Raw genomic sequence first — 25,252 nt, 5'->3', positions numbered from 1 at the left:
AGGGAAACCAGAGAGAGGCAGAGCAGAGCCCTGCCAGCCCTGAGAAGCTGGGAACAGGAATGCTTCGGAGACAAACAGGTACACACTGCTCCGTGGCATGGAAGCTGGCTGGGCTGGGAGCCGTTTGGTGGGAGAGGGTGGAAAATAATGGTGATTTATCCTCGGAAATAGAAGGGCACTGCTGCTCCAGCTCTCAGGTTCTCCATCCAAATGACAAAAACATCAGCCGTTTTGGAAGCTCTTGATGCACATTAACATACGTGAACAGAAAAAGGTTGGGGACAGGATCTTACAGAAGGTCCAACTTTAAAGTTATAGGTAGTGGTCCCAATCCTGCGATCCTTACTCACCGAGTAGTCCCTTTGAAATAGAGACGACTGCTCACGTGAGTAAGGGATGCAGGATCAGGCCTGTCTACCAAAGAGGCTGAATCCTGAACTGGAGAGGGCATCATGGCCTCTGAGCATTGTGAGACACTCACACCTAGTCCGGCAGGGCCTAGTTCAAGGGCATCGCCAGGGAAGACAGTCCAGGCTGGGGCACCACACCTGCAAACAGCACACGGAGCATGGACCGAGGAGAGCAAGGCAGTGGACAAATAAGGCTGGAAAAGGGATGCTCCACCCAAGCAGGAATGCTCCTGGTTCATCCCCAGTACGCCCGTCTCAAAGATACTCCCAACTCTGGAAGGAGGTCTTTCTTAACCCTGCTGTCCTCCCAGCAGGCTCCTGAAAACAATATTGGGAGAACGAAAGCCAGCTGTCTTGGGACAGCTCCCAACCTCTGTCTGGGTCTCCCAGCTACAATTAACATAACTTTAGGAGTAGCTGATGCCCACAGGAGAGGAGAATAAACCCACTCTTAGGTCACCAGGTTATTTTTAATTCCATTAGTTAAGGGGAAAAAGGCAGATCTCTAAAGCAACCTTCAGTCCTGGGAGGCACCCAAGCAGAGAAAAGCCAGCCTCAGCCTGTGTGAGGAATAACCCCCCAAAAACTCTGCAGACTGCACCCTTCAAGGCCAGACAGACTGCTGCTTTCCATGACCAGGAGGTAGAGGCACCTCCTCCTTCCTCGGGGGTCTCCTGCAGGTCTCCATCCAGCGCTCAGACCCCCAGGCTCCAGTCTCCCACCCTCTCTCCCTGCTGTCGGCTGCCCCTGTGCAGTCATGCTGCAATAACACAAAGCACGGTCCTTGTGCACGCTCCTTGAGATGCAGAGGCACACAGGGACCTCCACGTTCCTTCCCTCATCCCTGGGCTTGCACCACCAGCCCACTTCACTGAGACGAGCCTGCTGAGAGCGTGCCAGGCATTTGCCCTCCTCCCTTTGCACCTGCACAACTCTGCCCACAGTCCTCCTCCACCGAGACACGACACAGCTGTACCCAGCTGCAAAGTGTTTCCCCTCAGAGCCCAGCATGAAGCAGCGTCCCCAGTGAACGCAGCTATGTGGCTTCTAGTCTTACCCGGCTCCCCGTGATATGCACTCAACCATCTGCCATCCCAGAGGGGACCCCTGGGAGCCCATTTCCCAGCCCCACCATATGACCAGTCTGCGCAAAACTCGCTGCCCACATCAGTCTCCCCAGGGTTAAGTCCTGCATCGGGACTAGTATCTGTCTTTGCAGATGGGTAATTAGATTCCCTTTCCATTTCCTTTTTCCTCCTGATGGTTTCTCTGGCTGGCAGTTCCCCCGCAGCCCTGCACAATCCAGCAGCATTAGTCAGAGGGAAATTCTGTTCCCTTCCTCCCCTGGATGCTTCTCTTGGTTCAATATAAACAGCAGAGTGAACTGCGCAACAATTTGAGTACTTCGTTGCAGAAGCATTTGTCCTTTTCAGTCTGGCAAACACGGCTTTCCCTCCCACACCTGCACCCTGCCCCTTCTCCCCACCTGGTTAAAATGAGTGTGATGTTGTTGGCAATTGGAAGCAATTAGCTAATCAGCAGCAATAAGCAATCAGCTGCATTGGGGTTGCAGCAGACCTCAATTTATGGGCAGTGATGCAAAACACTCCTTTTCAGGTAGGGCCTAAAAAAGCACACCTGATTATCAGCAACGGTGTGAGATGTTCTCAGAAAAAGATCATAACACCCTCCTGCAGGAAACCTGAGCAAAGAGATGGAGGAACAATGAAATTGGGATAATTCAGCACGGAGCTGTCTCTCAGAGCTCCCAGAGGAGGGAAGGAGTGTGTGCCCAGATGAAGTATCCACAGAGATCCTCACTGAACATACAAGATGTCTGTCCTCCCCTGCCACTAAGCAGTGGCTTTCTAGGAAGCAGTACTGGTACCTGAAGCCCTGATGATTGCAAAAGCATCCCCAGGACCTGCAGAGACAGACAGACATATCACCTCCACCTGACCGAGGACAGCAGAGGAGTTATCCTGCTGGGATTTATGGCTCCTCCACAGATCCCCCCCTCCAGGAAATGTACAAACTGAGGTTTTCAGAGTTGATCTGTCAATTCTGACCTCTTGTACCCTGTAGCATACTGTGATCTCCACAGGCAATGTCCTGAGCCCATGCAGAGCACTGACAGTCTCACAGCCCTCCGACGCAAACCGTTGAGACTTCCAGCAGCTCCGCACCGCTGCCTGGGCTGGGTAGTTTCTACTCTCCACCTGGCTGCAAAAACCAAACTGCCGCCTGCCCCATGGTGAGGGCTTTGAAAAGACTTTCAGAAGATTTCAGGAGCTTGCTGCTGACTCCCTCCCCCAGATCCATGCCAGCCTGTTACTGGCTGCCCACCAAGCGCTGGATGGAGTCTCACCCAGCTGTGCCACTGGCCGGCTCGCAGACCACAAGGCCTGACACACTGCAGCCGTTGAGCAGTTGGTGCCTCTTCCACCATTTGTGGCCTGGCCGGGGCTTCCCAGGGCCTGGCACACCTCGCACACCAGCGACCGCACCGGATCAGCGCTGCTGCTGCATGGCGGCAGCGTGCCGTGGTGTTCCCGAGGGGCATCACATTCCCAGCTGACCCGAAGAGGTCCCCAGCACAGCCGTGTTGTGGGTCACCGACACAGCTGTGGGACCGGCCAGGCAGACACGAAGTCTAGCAATTTGCTGCATGAAAGAAGAAGAAAAGGTAAGGGCTGCAAGGCAGCAAACGGCTGTGCTCCTCCCAGACTTCAAAGACTGTCAAATTTTTTTGCAGCCCATGGCTTGTGGAGCTCAGGCCACTGGAGAGAGGCTGGGGACCAGGATTGTTTCCCAGTTCCCTGTGGCTGTGCAGCCATCCAGAGTTCACACCGGCTCCTTGCACCCTGCCAGAGCAGACACCGAGGCTGTGGCTGGGGAGGATGCCGTCAGAATAATCAAAATGGGAATCACGAGATGCTCTCCAACACCTTTCTCTCCCCTTCTCCCCCATCTACTTGCTCCAGCGAACAGCAAGCCTGGTTACACCTCTGCTGCACAACTCACCACTTCTCTGTGCCCTGCAGTGTGACTGGAGATTCACATTCTGTTAAATGCTGTGATGATGGGAGAAAATTTCAAGTCACTGAATATCTAAATCAAATTGTGCTGTCAAAGCTAATTAAACAAAGTTTCTTCCAAGCTTAAGACTAATAGTCAGTAACTGCTGAGTGTTGCTTTTCCTTATCAGAGATGCTGACCAGTAGGGGAAAAAATGAGAAGAGTTAGTCTGAATTTGAAGTGAAACAGAGCAAAAGACCTTTCTGGATGGAGAAGTATCTGGCTCAGAGTCCTAGCAGAGATTGGGCTGGATAACAGAGAGCTACCCATGCCCTTCCATAATGCAGGTGTGATACACAAGGTCTGGAAGTCACAGTGAGGATGACCATACGGATCATTTACCAAGATTGAAGGACACTGACAGGTCCTGATGGCTCTGTGGTACCCAGATGAACACCCTGTCTGAGGCTGCTACAGGGAACACTGCAATTTGCCAGGCTACAAGGTCAGCTCAGCAATCACAGTGCTCTTGCAACAGAAAGGCGGTAACAGGCACCCCAGCACAGCATGCCCTGTCAGCACAGCAGCCTCGGTGTGCTTCAGTCCAGCCCCAAACTTCATTAGCAGTTTTGCAGCAGTGAGAGATTCCTACTAACCACTGAGATGGTGCCATCTGTTTCCACTTACGTCCTGGCTCGCAGGAGCAGCTACAGAGCAAAGGACTGCAGAGAGACTTTCCTCTCCTATGCACACAGGGACTGAACAGCTAGCTGGTTGGGACAGACAGTCTGAATTTGCCCTCCCCAGAGCAACCTAGCATCTTCCTTCTGTGCAAACTACACACCTGGGAGGCACAGCAGCCCTCCCACTTTGGTTTTGCTATCAAGCTCAGTCATACACCTACCCACAGGCCGCTTCCCTGCAGGCACAGAGAACTTGCTCCCAGCAGACAGCACAGCTGCACTGACTTACTGCTCTGCATGGCACGGCAGCAGAGAAGGGGTTGACTAAGGTGTTCGCACATCTCTTGGTGTGCCCTCTACAAAGCCAAAAGGAATCTGCCACTGATAAGCCAGGATCCCCAAATCAACAGCTACCAGGCCTTCTTTCTTTGTATATCAGGGTCCTGCAGAGATCACGCTCTGCACAGAAATCTTTACCTAGACACTTTTTTCATCTATTCATTTTTATGTATGAGCTGCTTGTGGCAACCACACACCCACCTGCCCCAAAAAGGGGCAAGACATGCCAGCGGTGCCCGCGCAGCCCTAGCCAGCACAAAAGCACAGAGCAGAGAGTGGAGATAAAAACAGCAGCATGTAGCATGGGAGTGTCTAGGCTGCTTCCGAAAACGGTAGCACAAGGAGGAAAGGGATAAAAATGGGGGACACCCTGCGTGGGGAGGGCTAAAAAAGTATTGGCCCTGTCTGGCAGCTGAACTGCAGGAGGACTCTGCTACCTTGTTTTACCAGTCACACCTGCCTCAGGAGGGAAAATAAATAGTCCTCTTGCTCAACAGGAGTTTTCATGCTTTGAAACAGATTGCTTAATTCTTGGCAATTTGAGTTCAGCAACTACGCTTTTTCTGTGGTTGCTGCTTCCTCTCTGAGCACACGCAGTGTTTTTCAGAGCCAGAAGAGACATTATGCTCCTCTCAGCCTGCCCCCCAGGCCCTGCAATTCCCCTCAGCGATTCCTCCCTTTGGAAGAGCTGGTGCCTGTGGTTCACAACCGTGGCAGAACATGCACTAAGTTTTCCTTCCCCCAAAAATCTTTATAGTCTTGCTTGGAGAGAGCTGAACCAACTTTTCCTGGAGAACAGTGCTCTTAGGAGAGACATGATGAAATATCAGGACATACCATGAACAAAATGCAGCAGCCAGTAGCACGCTGTGATACTGCAGCAGCAGCAATCAGCTGGACAAACATTCCACAAAATCAAAAGCCTGGAGCATCCTACACAGCTTCACGGAGGGGATCCTTCCCGACATGGTCCTGTCCTACTACCCCAATCCCATCACCAGCTTCTCAGCCCGTCTGTGGTTTCACATACCCTACCACCAACCACACCGCTCTGGAGAGGGCGGCTCTGAATCACCCGGCAGGCACAGCCACACTCAGCTCCGCACCAGTGTGGCACCAATGTTGCAGCCAGAGACGGGAGAGTGGCCAGACCTCAAGTCCGTTCTCAATAGCTGGAAAAGACAGCTTTCTCTAAAGCGTATCCTCCTGTAATGAGTGTATCTAGTGTAACAGCCCAAGCATAGGAGCTTCCCTTACCGCTACTCCAATCTGGCTGCTTTGCTGTCACATATTGTCAAGCAGTCCCACTCAGCCCCGCTCTGCTGAACTCCTCCCAAGAGACAGTTCTCCTCAAAGCCCCAGATACAGTGACATTGCCATCCTGGTCCATTACAGCCCTGTCCCAGACACCCTGAGACCGCTCCTGGGGACTTTATGCATTGGAGGGAACACACACAGCCTGTACACGCACAGCTTCAGGCCACACACATGGCACAGAGCAGCCAGGCTGCTCAACGCTGGGACTTAAGAGGCCAGAAGACTCCTGCCTCCTGCAGCTACTCAGCCCACCGAGCAAAGCCGTGCTCGGGCAAGCAGGACCTGCTGCAAAGACCTCCCACGGCGAAGGAAGAACCAGCAACCCTGCCACCAGGCTGCCCATTAGCCCTGAATCGGGGGGAGGCCCCGAGCAGCACAGCGGGGCTGGGCACGGAGCCCCGCATTAGCATCCCAGCTCCAAAGCTGACAAACCTCCCGCTGAAGGCAGCGCCTGTTACAAAGGCTCATTTGTTCCCAACACACGAGCCCATTCCAGGCTGCCGCCCGGACACATCTTCTTTATTGTGCCCTCCTGACTCCGGCAACGGGCAGGGCTCGGGGCTCAATGGCCCCTTTCTGGGATGCTGCTGGGGCTTACACACGAGGCCGCAGATGGCAGGGAACTGCTGAGGTCCTGAGCCCTGCCAAGCAGCGAGCACTGGCACTGTGTGTCCTTCACCACTGGCAGCAGCACGAGCCTTCTTTGGGGCTCCGCTGTCCCAAAGCCCTTCTCACAGACATGGCAGAGCTCCTCTGTCACCCAGCCGGCCACAGTCACCTGCCACTGCACTCCAATGTCGCTGGCACAGCTGTGGGCTGCTGAGCAGAAGGGACAAAAGGGATGTTTTTGTGCAAAATCCCTGCTTGTCCATGCACTTTCAGATTGCTCCATCCTGTACAGGCATGGAGACAACTCTGAGGCAGGAAGAAGGAAAATGGCACTTTAAACTCTTGTCCTCACCATGACACGGTCATGATGGGATCTGTTTCCAGTCCCTGCTCCCAGTGCAACAGGGAAGAGGGGTAGGAGGGCTGGGAGAAGTCTCTTGCTAGATCCCATGAACGGTTAAACTCTCCCTATTTAGCAGTGGTGGGAGGGAATTTATCTCCAAGCAAGAGTCTTGATACCACCTGGGATGAGGCCAAGAGAAAAGCAAATTCCTCCAGTGAACTTATCCCCCTCCCATACTGCCTACTCAGCTACAGGGAGTTTCCTCCGCAGCCACAGAGCCACAGGGACATGAGAAAAGATTGCTTTTATTTTCCCACCCATAGCCTGCCACAGCCTAGCATCTCTCCAGCTTGAGCCTGAGCCAGAAGACAACCAGGCTTAAGGGGAAGCGGCTGGACTCCCCCCCACAGCTAGCGAGACGGCGCTTGGAAGCTGTCCTTACTGGAGCATGCGGTCATTTACTGAAGTCCAGAGCTGCGCCTGGCAGACCAGCTCCAGCAGCCAGGGTAGAGCTGGGCTTGCTGGATGCCAGCAGAGTCCAAGGACTCCAGGCTCCAACTGTGCAAGAGAAAATCTTGGCTGTCTCAGAGTAGCAGACATCAAGACAGGAGGAAGAAGGGCCCTTTGCCGTGTCAGGAAGGAGAATTCTCTGGTAGTTTCTGCAAGCAGCGTCTGCCTGTGGTCTCCTGAGCTCTCTGCCACTGCCTGGGAGCTGGAGCTGACACCCCAGCTGGCTCCCACCCCACACTCCAGATCCTCAGTGCACCCACTGACATCTCTGCTCCTAGAAAGCAAAGCCTCCGGAGGGCTCTGATCCCCCTTCCCACTGATCCACAGGGCCCTCAGATACAAAGATCCCAGCAGGGACTCTTCCATCCATGCACATACCTTCAGCACCTTCCTGCACCAACACACTATTGCACCGAGCATGTCCTCCAGCCAGGCATGGCTCAGCACCCTGCAGGACAAGCCTGAACTTTTCATCAGAGGACTGCTCTGATATGTGCAATTTCCAGAAAGGCCTCTTGTCCATCTGTGGTTTTTGGACTCCGCCTGTCATCTTCTCCTTCCTACTTCCCCCCAACTCTAGCATGTCGAAAGATGAGAACAAAAAGATAAAAAACCCCACAGCCACCCGGACTTCCCACCCCACTTGCACAACTGTACCGCCTGGCAGCGGGGCACTGCCCCTCAGTCGTGGGGCTGGGGAGCACCCAGGTACACCCCCTTTCCTCAAGCAGATGCACAGGGCTGATCCCCAATACCGGTGCTGCTCCTCCGCGGGGCTGTTCCCTCCACCAGCATAAAAGGGGCCACATCACACCCCCTGCCCCCTCCCTGCAGAAGTCACAACCGTTGCGGACAGCAGCACAACAGCTCAGACATCACCAAGCAGCCTTAAATCCTGGTAATTGGGGCGAGATGCCAGGACCTTACAGGGCTGGAGCTGCGTCCTACCAACAGCCACACTCAGGGAGCTGGCAGACTGCGGGAGGCGTCCAGGCGAGATCCTACCCCGTACATGCCAAGAGCACTCTGCTGAGTGGGAAGCACAGGGCTCTCCCTGGAGCCTCAGCCCCTCGCCTGCATCGTTCAAAGAGCAGCATAAGCCGTGGCTCCAAATGCTGCTCCACCTCAGAGCTGGAGATGGATGAGGTCACCTCCAGTCTGAAATCACTTCCGTTCTTGAGCTGCTCTCAAGGCTGTGCCACAGATTAAAAAGAGCGGGATGGGTGGGGAGGGAAACCCAAATCAATGGAGCATGTTCCCTATTAGGAGCTCAACACTTCATTAATCTCTGCCTCCCAGCTGACTGCCATCTGAAACCTCCACCCTCCCTCCTTCCCCCGCAAGAACAAACCTGGCAGGAACTGCTTTGGGTTAATAGCAGAGTATGGCATAAGCTGCACAGGACTATGCTCAACCCCTGACTCCCCAAATCCAAGCCAAGCAGAGCAGTGGGGAGAAATGGCAGGTTGGTGCAGTCAGACTAGCTCAGCCACACCGCTCCACCTTGTGCCCAGCTCCAACTGCTGGCCTTCAAATGCCTGCACTGCAACAGCCAAACTCTCTCCCCATGCACATAGCGTTGGAAATAGTTTGTACTGGCAACTGATCCTACCCATGCTGCACTGAGCACCAACACCACAACCCTGTGGCCCTCTGCAGCACAGCCCCATTCTCCACTGTCCAGGTGGCCACACTGGCCAAGGTGGCAGCAGGATTCTCACACCTGGATCAGGCAATACTTAACCCAATGCCTGAGAAACCAGGCTGAGCAAGAAGGATGGAAATTCAGGTCACCAGCACAGGGGAGTCCTAAGGAAAAGAGCCTTGCAGTGGTCACACTTGGCCAGGAGAAACCAGACTGACAGTTTAGTGGCATCCTTTGAAAAAGGCATCGACCACAGATGAATCAGTGCTTCATTCTTGGAAGCACTAAACTGACCGCAGTATCCAACAGTGCCTCAAGCAGTAATGGCCAAGACACATCACTGTCACACAGTTCCCTCCTACACGGTCGTGTTTTTTTCCCCTCACCCCAGATTTTGCTCTACACAGGAAGGCACTGAGGTTTTGCGGGTCTCCTCCAGAATTCCCAGTCTCATTGCAATGGCAGCCATTGGATGGGGCCATTTTGTCAGCAAATACAGCTGCTGCGATCCATACACTGTTCGGACCCAATCCAAGTGCAGCCCATGCAGATGGCCTTGGCCTCACGCATGTCACAGCGGTGACGGGCCAAAGCAATGCGGGGCATGAAACTGTCTCAGTACTGTGAGGTAATGGGAGCTATTGCAAACGCAGTGGATAGAGAAACAAGGGGCAGGGTATGCTTGAGTGCGCAGCTATGGATCATATGCTGCATATTTCTAGGACTTCCTTCAAGCAGATGGAAGACTGGAGCTCATGACCATGCGCATTGCCAATCCTGTGCTAGTTTCTCTGGATCACGCAACACCCCTGGGGCTGAACAGTGGGAAAAGTACAGCACGACGGCTTCTCCCAGAGAGCACTTTGCTCCCCAGCCTCTTTCCAGAGGCCAGCCCTGGATACCAACCAGCCAAAAACACAATGAAAGCAAGAGCTTTCTTCTCTGTGGGCTTCAGCCCTTCTAGAAGCAGTGGGCACCAGAGAAGGGAACCTCTCTTAAATCCTGGCACCAGGGCACAGACCTGGGCTGTGCAGGTGGTTCCTCTTCAGCACGGACTAGGAATAAATACTTCGCAGGACAGACATATTTCAGCAGAGGAAGCAGCGGGCTGTTCCCACCTGGCTGCATTCCCACCAGCTTCTTTCTGCCAGTTCTGGCTTCACACCTGTAACTTGGTAAGATGCCAGCAATATAGTGAGGACCCAGTGGGGAAACAAATATCCAACAGACAGGTTGCTTTGTTAGGGAGATGAGGAGCCACAGACCTCCTACTGGGCAGCGCCTGCTAGCTCCCAACAGGAGAGCTCCAACAGCAGCGAGCTGAGCAGGGCATGCTTCACACCCCACTTCCCTGAGAAACAGCAACCACTACATGGAAGGAACAGGTCTGAAGTTGAACATTTGGGCTAAGGGGATTCCTGAGGCTCAAATGCCTCTGGGAAGTTTCAGTTGTGGTGTGACTGACTCACAGAGGAATGGAGCCACACCGTCAAAGTAGCTGCTGCATATCCCTAAAAATCACAGCCTCCAGACAGAAATGCCTCTAGACAGAGGTGTTATGTCCCAGGCTTCAGTTCTGCCACCTCTAAAACAGCAGTGGGGAGAACTTCACTATGACCACCCACACCTGCCCTGGCTGGGCCAGCAATGCCTGCCGAGCCCTCCAGGATCCTGGGCTGGAAGGCATTCAGGAAGGGTTGTGCTTCTCACCCTGCACCCAGACACCCTGGAGAGCTGTCCCCCAAAAAAACCCACCAACGCTGTTTGTAGGAGACTTCTGCTTGCTATAGGCTTCACACTTTTCCAGTACTCAACTGCTCCTTGCGTGCAGGAATGGACAGCCATTTTGTTTGCAAACAACTGTACATGAATACTCCTGCAAGTGACAGCAGGCATGCACTAATGCTCCCACAGAGTTTTCCTGCATGTTGTTGTTGTTCAGGGTTTTTTTATTTATTTATTTTTAAATTGCTTAACATACAGGCAAAAAAGCTTGTAAAAGCCATTCAGACTGAAATAAAAGGCTTCACACAGGGCAGCTTAGTAGGAATCAGACTGTACTGTATTTGAGGAACCCACAGATAAGATACAGGTAAACATACAAAACCACACCCTATATTTTCCAAAACTATAGGCAGGAAAGATTCGCTGAGGGACTGTTGAATATTCGGGACAGCAGGATCTGAGGATATGGAGGAGATGCTGTGAAATCATTAGTATATTAAGAGCAACAGAAAATAACCTAATTCAAGAAAAAACTCTCTTCCCAGGCAAACCAGGCTTCCTCTATGCAAAGGAATTCCACAGACGTAAGGACATCAGTGCCCTGGCACAGTTAGAGATGACGAAGGTTGTATTTTCCTTTTCCAGTAATACTTAGATTTAACTCTATAAACTGTTCCTCTGGGAGCAGATCCTATTTCACTGTTTACGCAAGAGCCTTAGAGTTGGATTTTAAAGGTGAAAGCGCCCACTCCCAAACTGCAGGGAGCCCAGTCAATACAGATGTTCTCGCTATAGCAAACAGCTGCTCCGTCACACTTCTCTCTAATTCTTTGCCCTGCCACCCTTGCAGTCACTGGCACATCCAGAAAGATCAGGGCACGGGAAGAGTTCACCCAGGCAAGAATGGCCTCAATTATCAACACTGCAAAAGGTAAGAAGAGATCTGCAATAGCAAAGCCTGCATGAGTTTTTCACGCTATGAAGAGTCTAGGTGAAGCAGAGACAGGCACATGGGATACAGAAGCATCCAGCCTCAGGGCAAAGCACTGCCTAGCTCTTCAGCCCCGGATTTGTCACCCAGGAAGGGGATTGCAATCAGCTACGCGCTCCCAAAGAGTGCATCCCCATGTGCGGCGTGCTGAACCGGAGCACAAAGGCAATCCCAGCCCCAAAGGGCTTGCAATCAGCAGCATACAAGAAAACTAACAGGCGCACGGATCAGTCAAAAAGCAGCACAGCTAGTGTGATAAACAGTGACTATCCACTAGCTAGCTGCTGCCAAGTACACATGGGGGGGTTTAAGGAAGAGTTCGGAGGAGGATAAAGAGGGCAATTTTCAGAAGAAACAAGGCAGGATAAGATGTTAAGAACACTAATCCACAACAGAGCATCTCTGCCAAAGTCCCTAAAAAAGAAGCAGCATTGTAAAAGTTTCAGTTCCAATAAAGAAACAAAAATCTTAGATGGCTCTATTGCTCACAAGCACAGCCATAATCCTTTCAAGGCCATTTTCAGAGAGCGATGGCTCTTACTGATTTTTTTGAGACAAAGATGAAAGGCCCATTCAGAGCAGCCCAGAACCTACCTCCTGCAGTATTTTCCCAGTTATTTTCCTTCACCAACCCCTTTCCTGGACCTAATCCATGGACCACAGCACATGAAAGGCAACTCTAAGCTTGGCACCAGGTGCGTAAATTCCTCTGCAGCAGCCTGCTCATGGGAGATGGTGAGAGCTCTTGCTACACAGCAACTGAAATCAGTTAGAGTGACAACGGGGGAAGAACAGTGGCAAGGCTGCTCACCAGAGCCAAATTTATTAAAAACATAGGAGGTGCCTAGCTCCTCTCAGTTTCAAAGGACTTGGGCACTTTAATCCGTATTTAAAGAAAGCTGGCCCTTGGTTTGTATTATCACAAACTGCCTAAAAAATTTGCCTCTAAATGAACTACATTGTACAAAGGCCTTTGTGGAAGAGCTGATGTTTCATCCTATCGTCTTTGATCTCCACACCACCAACCCAGACCAGAGGAACGCGTCAGCTCCTTGGTTAATCCAGAATATGCCAACGATCTCAGAGGCACTGCAAGAGGGATCGCTTAATTTTGGGCCGGGACAGCCTGCAGTTCTGGGCTGGCACAACGTGAAACTACAGGGCTGTGGCCCGGGAGAGGGCTTCACAGGTACCATCACCATGCAAACACCCAATCACCCTGCCATCGCGCCACGAGGCCCCATTGAGCTTAGCACTAGGAACGAGAACTTCAGAGATGCCGTTAGGATCTTCCAAAGAAGGTAGGCAGGTTTATAACCCAACTCGCCATTTTGGCGAATTTCACCAGCGATAATTCAATGTAAAATACTGCAGTCGGACCAGGCAACTCAGTTTGACCAGGACAGACCTGGAATACTGGTATTGTCCTGACAAAGTCTCGGATGGTATTTTCTACCAGATTTGAGAAAGGCATTTTTCTGCTCTCCTCGTCAAAAATCATAGCCTTAAGAACAAACCTTAGCATCCAACTGGATTGCAGGAGACAAGAGAACAAAGCCCTAAATCTTGTAGAGGGTCATTAAAGGGCACACATTCTGAATCATATTGTCCCACTCCTCCTAAAATCCCTTCCACCTTAAGGTAACAATTTCTCTCCCCTCAAAAACTGAATGAGAAAGCAATCACAAAAGGTTACTGCCCCAAGCTGAATAACTAATGTCACTGCATCAGGGACACAGCCCAATCACACAGAACAAACTGGGTTCTTGATAACATCTGTTCTTTGCAGATAACATTGCTGTGACACTGGTCTTGCTGCTATTTCAGTCTTAATTTCTACTTTAAAGTTTATGCAGTCAGAGTCATCAATACAATCTCTACTTGCCCTCTAGCAAAACTGTTAACTAGACTCATTAATACAGTCCTGATCTGAAGGAACAGATAATTGTAAACTCCTCGCTCTTGTGGATTTTTTTAGTGGTGTTGCTGATTTCATAAATTTCTTTCTGGGCTCTACCTGAAAATAACAAGAATGGTAAAGTGCACAAGATATAAGATGAGAGACAGTAACACAGTAGGCGCTAGAAAAGCAGAGTTCATGAAAATGTCACTTTTGTAACGATTATAACCAATTTCTAGAAGTCAAGAGCAATGAAACTGGACTAAAGAAGATATTAGACAAGACAAAGTCATTTGACTGTAAACGCTGTGGTGGTTGGACACACAAGGCGCAGCAATACCAAATGTTAGAAAGAACTTGGAAGCAACAGAGTGGAAAAATTGCATTTGCCAGGTAAGAAGGAAGAGTGGGGCAAGAAGAGGAATGCTCAGCTCAGACAGTAGGTTAACAGACAGCCAGCACCCCCATGCAATGTCAGCTCAAGTGACAGCCACAGGAGGCCAGGAGTAACTTGTCACTCACAGCCCTTTAACGAGAACAGGGTGCAAAATCAGATTAGACACCCACGAATAGCTCTTGGGACCTGCAGCACAGCATGAAGCCAAACCTTTATATCTTTTAAGAATCCAAGGCTAACCATCTTCAAGCAAATCCCAGAACCAACGTCACATGCAGAACAGGGAGGAATTTTCCTGGGCTCCCAGCCTGGGCTCTGACTTGCCAGGCCAAACAGCAATCTCTTGGGATTTATTTTCTGGGAGTTATTCTCTAGTCATGTTTTGCTGTGGGATCTCGCCCGCTGCCCCTCACAGACATGCTAAATGGCACACCATACTGGCCAGACTCGGCAGCCCTCCTCCGAGTCCCCAACCCAGACAAAACCAGCTTAACCCAGAGACATGGTTCTGCCCAACGTGGCTGTCCCCACGGCTCGCAGTAGCCTTGCATGCCCTCGGACTACACGAAGTCAAGTTCTTTCCATTCTTATCTCCAGCCTCAAGGGGATAAGAAGGGAAAGAAAAATCTGTAATGGGAGGATGTCTAACCTCCAGCGCCGAGGGACAGGGCAAGGATGGAGGAGGTCTGGTTTTATGTGCACAGAGGGAACACGCTCCCTCACCTGCACACCTCTGGAACAGACTATTCCCACTGTACGTGATCACGTCAACAGCATCAGGCCAAATTCATGGCCCAGCTTTAAGAAATTTTGATGGGACTCTTTGCTGATGTAATTTTGCCATAAGTGGGGAAATCAGTTTTTCTTTCCAGGCTCATTTACAAACCATTGCCTTACAAATACCAAGCAAGACTTGCTTTCCTCTGCTGGAGAAAACACATGCTGGCCTATTACTGCAGGATGCCAGCCAAAAGGTGGGTGGATGCCCTAATTTTTTTTTTTTTTTTTAAATAAGAAAGAAAAATAGTTATTTGTCATGAAGAAAAAGCCATAAACTGCTAAGGGACAAGCTCTAGGTGCCTAATACACAAGGATTCATTGGAGCCACAAATTAGCTCAGCCCTCGGGCTTACACAGGGTGTCTGAGGAAGCAAGAGGAGGGGTCTCATCCAGACGTTTCCTGGACATCCACTGTTGATTAATGCCATGATAAAAGCCCACGTCTGGGCTGTGAGCTCTACCTCGCAGGGACACACTTCAGTACCAAACATCCCCGAGTGCAAGATGCAACACAGGAACAGCACACTTGAAGAAGCATCCAACGCACTTTGCAAAGAAACATAAGATGGCTCATTAAGCTTTCAGACTAACAAGCCCCACGACGTCCTTCGTTAGCAACCCCATGCACACACTGCGCTGCTGCTACATGAAGGGCAGCTCCAATAACACCATCCCTTGTTTACCAAGAGAACAATTCTGCTATTGACTGACACCTGCCCATGACAGTGCGACCACGGGAGGAGCAGGGAGATGTTCAGATTACATTGGCTATTCAAACTAGGCAGCAAAACGCCTGGCACTGGCTGGAACCTCCGAGCAGCTGCTGAGGACCAGCCCTACCACCTCAAACAGAAAGGCTTTCACTGACATTAATGAGAGCTGCTGAAAATAATGCCATCACACAGCTATGAGATGGCATGCAGCCTTTCTGTTTGAAGACCAGCAAGCCGAACAGAGCAGGCACTGAGGAAGAGGAACGCTGGGCTCCATCCAGCCGCTTCTGGTTTATTTAAATTGCTGTTAAGTCAAATGCCGTGAACCTGGTGTGAGCTGAGTGTGGTGGGGCAGGGCCGATGAGGCTTATCCAAGTGACAGGAGGACATACTCCTGCTGCACAGGGATGGTTAGGAGGATCCCTAAGCAGATCAATGTGACAGTACTGGAGCAGAAAACATGCTGCTAACTTGTTCGCTTCTGTGGGCCTGGTCTGAGCTTCTGAAGTGCCAGCCCAAGGGCTGCTGGCAGACTAGAGCAGATCCAGAGCGTTCGGCTGCTCAGTAGACCTGGATTCCTTCCCAAGCACATGCCTGGATTAATTGCCTGGTAAAAGCACCAAGTCCTGTTAAATAACTGTCCTCTCTGATATCCACTTCCCTCATAAATACACGCTCTGCCAAGGGCTCCTTTCAAGGGGAGAAGAGCTCTTTAAAGTAAGCAGATGAATAGCAAAGGTACTAATCTCAGGAGCGAGACACTAGCAGTTTCCCTTCTGTATGCTCCAGCTAAGGGCTCCCGAGCACTGCTCTGGCTGTGTCACAGAAACCATCTACAGAGAGTCAAGACTGTAAGTGCAACTGCCTGGAGATGAGAGATCATCTCAGACAGCATCTCTCTTGCTGTCCTGATGACACACTCTTGCTCATCTCGGCACTGTGCAATCACAGCAGCAAGGCTTTGCTGCAGGCCAGCTGCATCACTTGAAGTTTAACCCCCACTGCCTTGATTCAGCCTACTGCCTACAAAACAGGGCAAATATCAGCTCCCGAAGGCTGTGATGCTTCTTCCATTACTGGCTGATCCAGCTGGCACCAGCTCCTCTGAGCAGCAGGAGCCTCTGAGAATCTATAGGATCCTAAAAGCCATAAAACTCCCTGACATTTTTTATGGCAGGCCTTGGGCAGAGGGAAATTACTATTGGTCCAGATGGGCCTTTCCATACTGCTTATCGGCATTTCCAGGACTTCACATCACTTAATACCCCATGCAGAGACTCAGGAGAGCTTTAAACTAAAAAGAAAGAAGCACAGCCAAGGGGACCACGTATGTAGGGCAGGCAGATAGCAGATGTCTTTGTGACTCATATTTCACCTGAATATATAATTAATGTAGTATGTAATTCACTTGAAAATAAAAGTGGACGTAAGACTGCAGGATCTAAAGAGACTTCATGTGTGTACGTATCACAGCAAGAATGAGCTCAGTGCGGCAGGCAGGATTAGAATAGTTCCCACACTGAGAAAATAGCCAGGAGACATTACAAAAGGCTGAAAGCAAAGCGACTTGCCTGGGAAGTGATCTTAAAAATAATTGCAATACAAACTGAAGCAGTAAAAGGCCTGGCCTGCACTCTCCTGTGTGTTCACACAGCTCCAAGCGCCAGGGGTCTGCAAGGAAAAACGAAACATAGTCACTGGAGCCCAGACCACATCTGTACCACCGTGGGCTTTGCCTCACAGAAAGCAGAAGGAAGATGTTAAGCCCTTGGAGCCTCTTTTCCCACAAGCTAACCGAGTAGATCTCTTTTCCCCTCCCTTGCTTCTGCATTGAGAATGTCCAGAGGTCAGTGGGACGGGCTTGCTCCCCATGGCCAGTCTCCAGGAGCTAGCACTCATGATCCTGCGGTTTATTTGCTCAGCCTGCGCTCCCAGCTCCCGATTCCCCCTGCCAGGAGTCATTCTGGGAGAACGGCACCAGCTGCCCCAGAGGTGGGGTCAGGCAGAGACAGGCCATCCCAGCTCCATACACACACCCTGGACACACTTGATAACGAGCTTCAAAACAAACAGGGCACTCCCAAAGTTCCCAGGAAGAGCAAAGAGCCGAGCTGAACAAAGCTGGCAAGCGAAGGACCTCAGCTCTCCTGCTCCTTGGCTCTGAGCAGTCGCGCCATGCAGCCGCTGCGGTGGCACATGGGACCGGTCAGCCACTGCGCTGCTCCTCTCTCCCCATCAGCTAACTTCAGGGCGAGCACTTCGGTCCTGGCACCGGCTGTTACTGCTGTCAGCTAGTGCCACTGTGCAGGCAACCAGCCCAAATTTAAGAGGTGAGTGAAAAACTGGAGGTTTTCTATTAAGGGCTTTCCGCCTCTGACTAACAACTACATTGGCTCATCCCACAGAGTCCTGAGCTAGCATGAACCACAGCCCGAGATCCTCCACCAGCATGCTGCACTTCTGGGTGTCAGCCCTGAGCCTCCTGTAGCCCTCGCTGCCATGGCATGGCACCAGGCTGGTGCAATCTGAAGGCTGCACAGCTGCATCCAGAGAGGTTTGTGTTGCCTCAAGCATCCCTGCACTGTGCTGCCCTGCACAGCACAGCTACAGCCCTCTTCTAGAGCTGAACTTCAGCCTCAACTTATCCTTTTTTTTTTCTTTTGACTTCAGGAGTGGACAGTTGTACTAAAGCCAGAAACTAAACAATTCTCCTCCCCTTCTTGGCATTACAGCCTTGCAGATGCTTGTGCTGGGTTTCACTTCCTCTTCAGCTCTTGGCCAACACTTAGCCAAGCTTTGCTCATCAGCAAGCTAGTCCCTGCAGCCCTCCAGCGCACTCTTCTCCCAGCCACCTCCAGCATGTGGCTGCTGTGACACCGCTGGGGGTAACAGCCACATGGGAAGGGGCTAGGAGTGACAGACTGAGGGAAGGCACAGAGGTCTAGAGCTGAATGTTAGCAGGCCATAATAGATTTCAATTAATACACTGGAAATACACTTACACAAGAGAGAAGGAATTAAGAATATTAACCCATTCAGCCCTCAAAACAGAAAGGACACTTACGTGAGTCTGAAGCAACAGAAGATCTTTCACTTTCTGCAGCCCAGCCCCTATAGGTAGCATTGCACGTGCAAATCCTTCCTCTCCCCACGCTGAGTGCCACCTTCCACTATTCATTTTAAACAATGTTTCTGGGATACCAAGTGGTGGATGAACACATACTGATGAGGAGCACGTGTCCTGGGATCTGATCCCAGCTTTTCTGATGCACCACACACAAATCCGGCTCCTGCACACACTTGTGGGAACAAGATGACTTCAAACCTCTTCACAGCTCCAGGGGCAATTCCCTGGGAGAAAAAGGAATGTGTAACAGCAGACATTTTTTCTTGCGCTTCGAGGCTAACCACACTGTAGACATACACACGCGCACACACACACAGACAAACTCCAGCCCATATGGGAATTATTCCAGTATGCTATGAAACAACTTGCATATGCTTCACAAAAATCTGAAGTCGCACAATGTATTGGAGATGACACATGTTTCTTTCATGAGCTTTAGAGAATTATTCTGTGTGGTTTCACTGTCTCAGGGAAATCTCCGCCTTGGGCAAGAAGGGGACTAAGTCTTAGTGTTAGTCAGGCAAGAAAGTGCTGGTCTGCAGGTAAGCACAGAAGGTGCCCTCCAGTTCATGCTCTGCTATCCAGGAAAAAAGTAACACAGAAGCCACTTGAACTGCAAGAGAAACAACAGGAGAGGAAGCCTCCTGGCTTAGCCAAGATAAAAGTATTAAAGATGGAGCAGAGCTCTCCAGGCTTGGAGAGCTTTCAGCATATACAAGCAGTAGCTGCAGCACGGTTGTAGGAGCCACCGCTGTGGGCAGTGTGGTGTCCCAAAACTGCTAGGGAAACCCCTTAGACTGAACATTTAAAATGAATTTGGCAAAGCTCTGAAGATACAGAGCGGAGACCCAATCTGGCCTGGCACAGCAAGCAACCAGCTGGCTGTAGGTGGAATCTCCCCTGGATTTCCCAGATGTCCATTTTATTGGTATTTAATGAACAGCAACTTAGACTGAAACTGAGGGTGGGTAACATGGGCTTTACAAGACATTGAACTCCACCAGCTGTTTCTCTTTCTAGACTTACCTTTCCTCAACTTTTGCAGGGAACTGTCAGCCCCCATACATTTATTGCTTGAACAATCAAATGAAGAATGGCATCAGTGTGAAGCCAGTATCATTTTTGAGAGTGTTAAGCGGTTGTAAGACTCCTTGACTTTGGAGACTAAAAGCATCCAGGGACTGGGTTTCTCCTTCATTCAGATGGCAGCAACATTTTCACCTCTGCAATTTTGTAATGCCCCAGCAGGCTGCAACATAGCAGCTAAGCAAGTGTCACAAGCATATCTTGGGGTTAAATGAAGGTTGCTCTTACTTCGTTAGCATCAGCAAAGATCAGGCCACAACATCTGTCACACTTAGACATTTGGCTAACATGCCCAAAACAGCCCTACACAATTCACACAACAGCAGAAGAATTTTGGACTCGCACACAAGTAGCTGAGCAGTTCGTGGAAATTCAAGGGACAAAAATCCCTGTGCAGGAAACACTTACTTCTCCTTTTCATAAACTGCAGATTGCTACTTGCACTGAGAGGGCTGAACCTCTCCCCTACCCTGTACTAACAACCATTTTATCCATTTGGAGCATAAATAATTGAAGAGAGACATCAGCAGCAGCAGGAGGCAGATTCTGTGCCCAGCTCTCCAGCAGTTCTGTTTCACCATGCAGTCCATGTGCTGACCTCTTTTTACAGCCCTTTTCCAAGAAGCAAGCAGACAAAGTAGGGGAAAAAAAAAAAAAGTCAAAGTGCCCAGCATGGACTTCCCTCCCCAGCCCAAAATAGCCCATGTGTGACACAGGGGCCTCCTCCAGTAGGACTGTTTAGACAGATGCACGGCAGAAGGACAGGCAGGGCTGAACCTCTTGACCTGCTGCAGTCCCACCCAGCTCCTCATACACTGTTCTGAGCACTGAGTCGTTGCCCAGTTTGGAGGGCAAGGGACCAACGTTGTCTTTTGAAATGGGCCAAAAAAAATTAACGAACCACACAAGGCTTTTTACAGAGAAGTAGAAGCTTCCACTCCTATGCTACGTCTGGCCAAGATACACTGGGACATCAGAAAAACAAGCAGAGATGTGCTGCTTTAAGAGTGTTTCCAGTATTTACCTCCAGATTCTGTGACTAATTTGCTACTCCCTTTCTGGCAGGCACATCTTGGTAGCCAGGATGCAAGACCAGGGTTGGAAAACACAGAGGTTGGAAGAGACATTAAAAAGGGGAGTCAAAGAGAAACAGCCTCACCCAGGGCAATCTATGACACAGTGAGAGACTATCCAGCTGTGGTGAAATATCCCATTTGCCAGCTGCAAACATAATCTTGCTTTCTCTGAGCAAAAAAACCCTCACCACAACCACCCTGTCTGAATTGATACAGAGCATGACAGACAGCACAGGCACACAGATCCATATTGCCACTCCCAATGACTCAAAGAATCAGAACTATAAAATAATTGGTTTAACTCTGAGAAAATTTAAAAAAGACAGTGGTACTCTGTTTGCCTTCCAGGTTCCATGCTTTTCTGCAGAAGCAAGAAGAACTTTCCTCTAGTCACAAGATTACAAGAACCGTTACTGTAAGGAAAACACTTAGGTGAAAGATCGCAATGCCGCAAACATATAATGCAGGTACGAATCCTCCAAGCTGCTCCAGTACAGACTTTGAGAGGATTCTGTAAAGACCAAGATCTGCTTCTGGTTTTTGTTGTACGATTGCTGTACAAAGGAACCTACCACTCACATGATACTTTTCATCACGTATTTCACAAAACTCAGCTAATCACTTTTCACCACATAGGTATCTACACAGAAATTGAGGGTCACATTAAGGTCATCCTCAACCAGCTCAAGACACAGGAATCACCACTCCTCCCTCCTCTTCATCTGCTCTTTGTCATCAGCAACTGCCTGCACCGGCGTTGTCCTCAGTGCATCAAGGGCAGTATCTACAAGTATCTTGGGTACCTCTGCACTACGCACAGCATAACGTTTTCAGGGGATACGCTTTCTTGTAAGCCCATGTGGGCTTCTCTCTCCATAAGCACAGCAGAGAAAAGGAGAAGGCGGTTCAGTACACATTAACAGGGAACAGGGGGATTCCCATCAGCCAGTATCCTCTGGTAGGCAAGGCTGGGGCTGAAGGTTGACCTTAAAATGATGCTCTACGTTAGCACAGTTGCTATTTTAGATGGAAGACATCTCTACTGTTGTAATATCTACTGTTCCAAGAATGATGGAAATCTCTGCTTCTCTCTTTTTTTTCTAAGAAAAAAAGCAAAGGAGTTTGAATATAAATTTTTAAGATATCAAGCCCAGATTCTCAAAAACTGAAACACAAAGGCAATGAATTCAGGAGTTCTCAATGCCTCGCGATGACTTGCGTTGAAACCATTCCTCCAGTCAAACTACCTTTTGCACAGCATCTTCCCTATATGCAGTACCCCCCATACATACTTTTACTGACAAGCAGGCCACTTCAAAATACACTGAAGTTGAAAAAAGGACCAAGCTGAATGCAAAAGGCACAGCCCTTTAATTTCAAACCCACTGAAAGAACTGGATCCACCAGATAGTCTCTGCTCCCACACCCAAGCAACTTTGCAAGTTGGTGGGGCGGGGAGAGATCAACTTGGGAAGGAGAGGTTCCCATCCTCCTGATTTAAAAAGAAACAATGACTTCAAAGAACATTAGAGACACGGGCCTGAATGAGCAGGAACCAGCTTCAGAGACAGGGCAAGGTACCACCCCAAACAAACACACGCCAACACCACGAGCTAAGAGGCATGTTCTGCAAGGAGTGTGCCAGGAGACTCCAGTTTAACTAGGTATTTGGGAAGTTTCACCTGTACTCCTCCCACTGCAACACCTCGGGCTTTGGCAGAGCATCCATCTGCTGCAGTTGCCCTGTTTGGTTCTCAAGTCAATAGTTTTTTGACAAATTGCTAGTTTTCCCTTACAGAGCGCCTACTCTTCTGCACATGGGACGTTACTCAGTGCTTCATTTGCCTACCCAGTTTCACCACGAGAATCCCTCTTAGCACTCCAGCTGTGTATGAATTGCTAGGAGAGAAACCATCCCTCTTTGAGAGGTGCTGAACCGAGGTATAATGAGACTGAGGAGCTTGGTCTCAGCAGGCAACCTGCTGTGGAGCTTCAGACCAGAAACTGGTTCCCCCCAGTCCAGGGTCTTAAACCACAACCCTCCCCCTTGGAAAGCTGGATGCTCTGCACATGGAAACCAGTATCAAACCTCCACTGACTTCAATGGCACATGAGTTTGGTGCTAAATACACCAATTAAGAGGTCATTCCTTGGAAATCAGAGAGATGGAGAATTTACCATTATTTTTTTCTTCATAAATGGTAGCAATTAGGAGTCCAACCTGCAAATCTGAGTCCCCTGGACCCAGACAACGCATCAGCCCTGACTACACTATGAGGGAAGATGAAGACGCATTCTTTGGCACTATATTGTTCCATTTTTGGACTCAGTAAGTCATCAGTATTATTAAGATTTTACTGACGGATACCCTCCTTACATGCAGTCTACTGTACTGCCCTCTCAGAAGCCCATTTCATTTCCCAACTATCTATTAAAAATAACTTTTACAATAAATTTTGAAAAATTGGTTCAGGCAAGAATCACAGCTTTAGTAAACCTTCTAAATTGTTACCTGCTGCCAGATGTGAGTGGATTGGAACAAAGAAGCACGGGAAGAAAATTCCTGCTGTCAAAGGATGCTAAGTAAAGATAATTTGTGATTTTGTACGTTCACTTTAATTTTAACAGATTGCTTTGTATTCACAGCTTGGTTTCCCTCCACCGTCCACAAGTAACATGGCTGGCACAAACTTATAATGAACTGCGCTCTGTCACGCAAGACCCACTCTACGCTCTTGGCATAAGATAGGCAGATACACCACCCACCGCATTTGAGGGAAGACCTCCTTTGCCCCAGCAGAACACTACACTGTCCTGCAGACACAAACTCTTTGGGGTATGGGCTCCAGCCCACTCTTGCCTATGCAGTGTGACAGGGGCCTTCAGGAATTATGATAATATCTACAACAGACTACTCTGATCCCTACCTCGTTTCTTCCCCTGGGGAATGAGCAGAAAGGAGCCTTATACATAATCTGCTTCCCTTTTTATTTAAAAACAAATGAACTAAAGAACAGCATGGTTTTGGGGGGGGTGACAAAGCTCCTCTCCAATTCACAGCTTGCACCGAATTTTCTACAATCTCAGAACACGTTCCGGATTGTTTTCCTCTAGAAATAAACCAAGAGATGAACAGCAATACTCACAAATAACTACAAAATACTAGCAAAACTCTAAGTAGCTTGGGAAAAATCTACCTGATGACCCCATTATCCTATTACCCCTGGATTTACTTTGTTCCTCTCATCACTACAATCAGCAGCTCACAAAAATGCACAGGTGCCTCTTCACAGTGCCCAAGTCTGCATTATGTAGGGAAACACCATCTCCTGCAGTGGCCGGGTGAATGCCCAAGCTGCTACAACACTAGTTTGTTTTTCTGTGGTCCGCAAAGGCTGTGCAGTAGCACTGTCTCAGCAGGTAAGGTGTTTGCTGCATATGGAATTAGAGCCTCAGAGAAAGACCAGACCGAAAGGCAAGCGCAAGCCAGGCTAGGGATGGGTGGACTTCTTCCCGCTGCAGGGACCCATTGCACTGCCCTGCTGTGTTAACCATCACCTCCATCCCCACCTTTGTGAGACAGAAAAGCTCTTCCATATACAGCAGACGCTGCCTACACCATGGTGATGGGTGCCAAGGAACACATGGGAGTCTGCCGATACCCTTACCTAGACATTCAAGCTCAGCAGAGGAGGATTCCTCTTCCTGTCAAACACCCTAAATCCCTCCAAATACCAAACAGTGAACAAAACAAAACAAAAAAAACCTGTCGATGTCATCTGATTGCATCACCACCCTCTCTCTCCAGGACTCAAAGGCATGTCTCCAAACAGCTATTTGCCTTGCAAAGCAAAACAGATGTTCCCTAACGCCCAAATCCTGGCCGCCTGCGAGGTGGTGGTCTGCTACACCGACAAGGAGCGGCGAGCGGCAGGACTGGGTCCGTGCCTGCGCATCTGTGCTGCGGAGGGAAGAGACAGCGACGGGGAGACGTGCTCCTAATACTGAAACGCCTTCGCCAGCCCCTGCGCTGCCTTTCTCCATCCGAACCTACTCGACACACCCAAAGGCACCGAAAAAAAAGAGAAACCCAACCCCAAACCCAGGGAGCCGCGGGAGCCAAACCGCCTATTTCTCGGATGAAGCCATCCAAAAAAAGGGCCAGCGTGCCAAGCCCCAAGGCTGAAAGCCCAGGTAGCGGGCCCCCCCCCCGCCGCCGCCGCATCACGGCGGGGAGAAGCTCCGACCGGGCAGCGCCGGGGCCGCGGCCGGCCACAGCGAGCCCTGCGGGGCGGGGGGAGCCCACCTACCTGCTTCTCCTCTGCAAGGGCGGATCGACGAGGGCGGGATGCCCGCGGCGGGAGCCGGCAGCGGGGGAGAGAAAAGAAGAGAAGAGTGAGGCGTGAGGGATGCGGCGGGCCGCGGGGGAGGAGCGGCCGCGGGTCCCCGCCGCCGCCTCACCTGGGTTGACCGGCTTGCTCTTGTACCGCATGCCGGTGCTCATGGTGCCGCCGGCGGCCCTGCCTTCCCGGGAGCCGACAAGAACGCCGTGCCCGGGCGAGCGCGGAGTGCGCGGCGAGGGC

The 25,252-nt window shown here is 50.4% G+C and overlaps 1 protein-coding gene across 2 annotated transcripts in view; it reads right to left on the bottom strand.

Moving 5' to 3' along the window:
• The window catches only part of SEPT5 (septin 5), a 59,907-nt gene that overhangs the window by 22,873 nt on the left and 11,782 nt on the right, over window positions 1-25,252 (bottom strand). Inside the window, exons 1-2 of one of the 2 annotated variants that reach the window (XM_010581654.1) lie at window positions 25,131-25,215; window positions 24,980-24,990 (exon numbers count right to left, since the gene is read on the bottom strand). The exons of the other annotated variant lie outside the window; for it this stretch is intronic. Coding sequence (XP_010579956.1) covers window positions 24,980-24,990; window positions 25,131-25,173 — 54 coding nt within the window. The 5' untranslated portion in view covers window positions 25,174-25,215. Of the gene's footprint in view, window positions 1-24,979; window positions 24,991-25,130; window positions 25,216-25,252 lie in introns of those variants that run through there. 2 annotated transcript variants of the gene reach the window in all.

Source organism: Haliaeetus leucocephalus, unplaced genomic scaffold, assembly GCF_000737465.1.
Source record: "Haliaeetus leucocephalus isolate CR32 unplaced genomic scaffold, Haliaeetus_leucocephalus-4.0 Scaffold802, whole genome shotgun sequence".
In the NCBI taxonomy this organism is placed as follows: domain Eukaryota; kingdom Metazoa; phylum Chordata; class Aves; order Accipitriformes; family Accipitridae; genus Haliaeetus; species Haliaeetus leucocephalus.
This window is presented reverse-complemented; position numbering and strand designations above follow the sequence as displayed.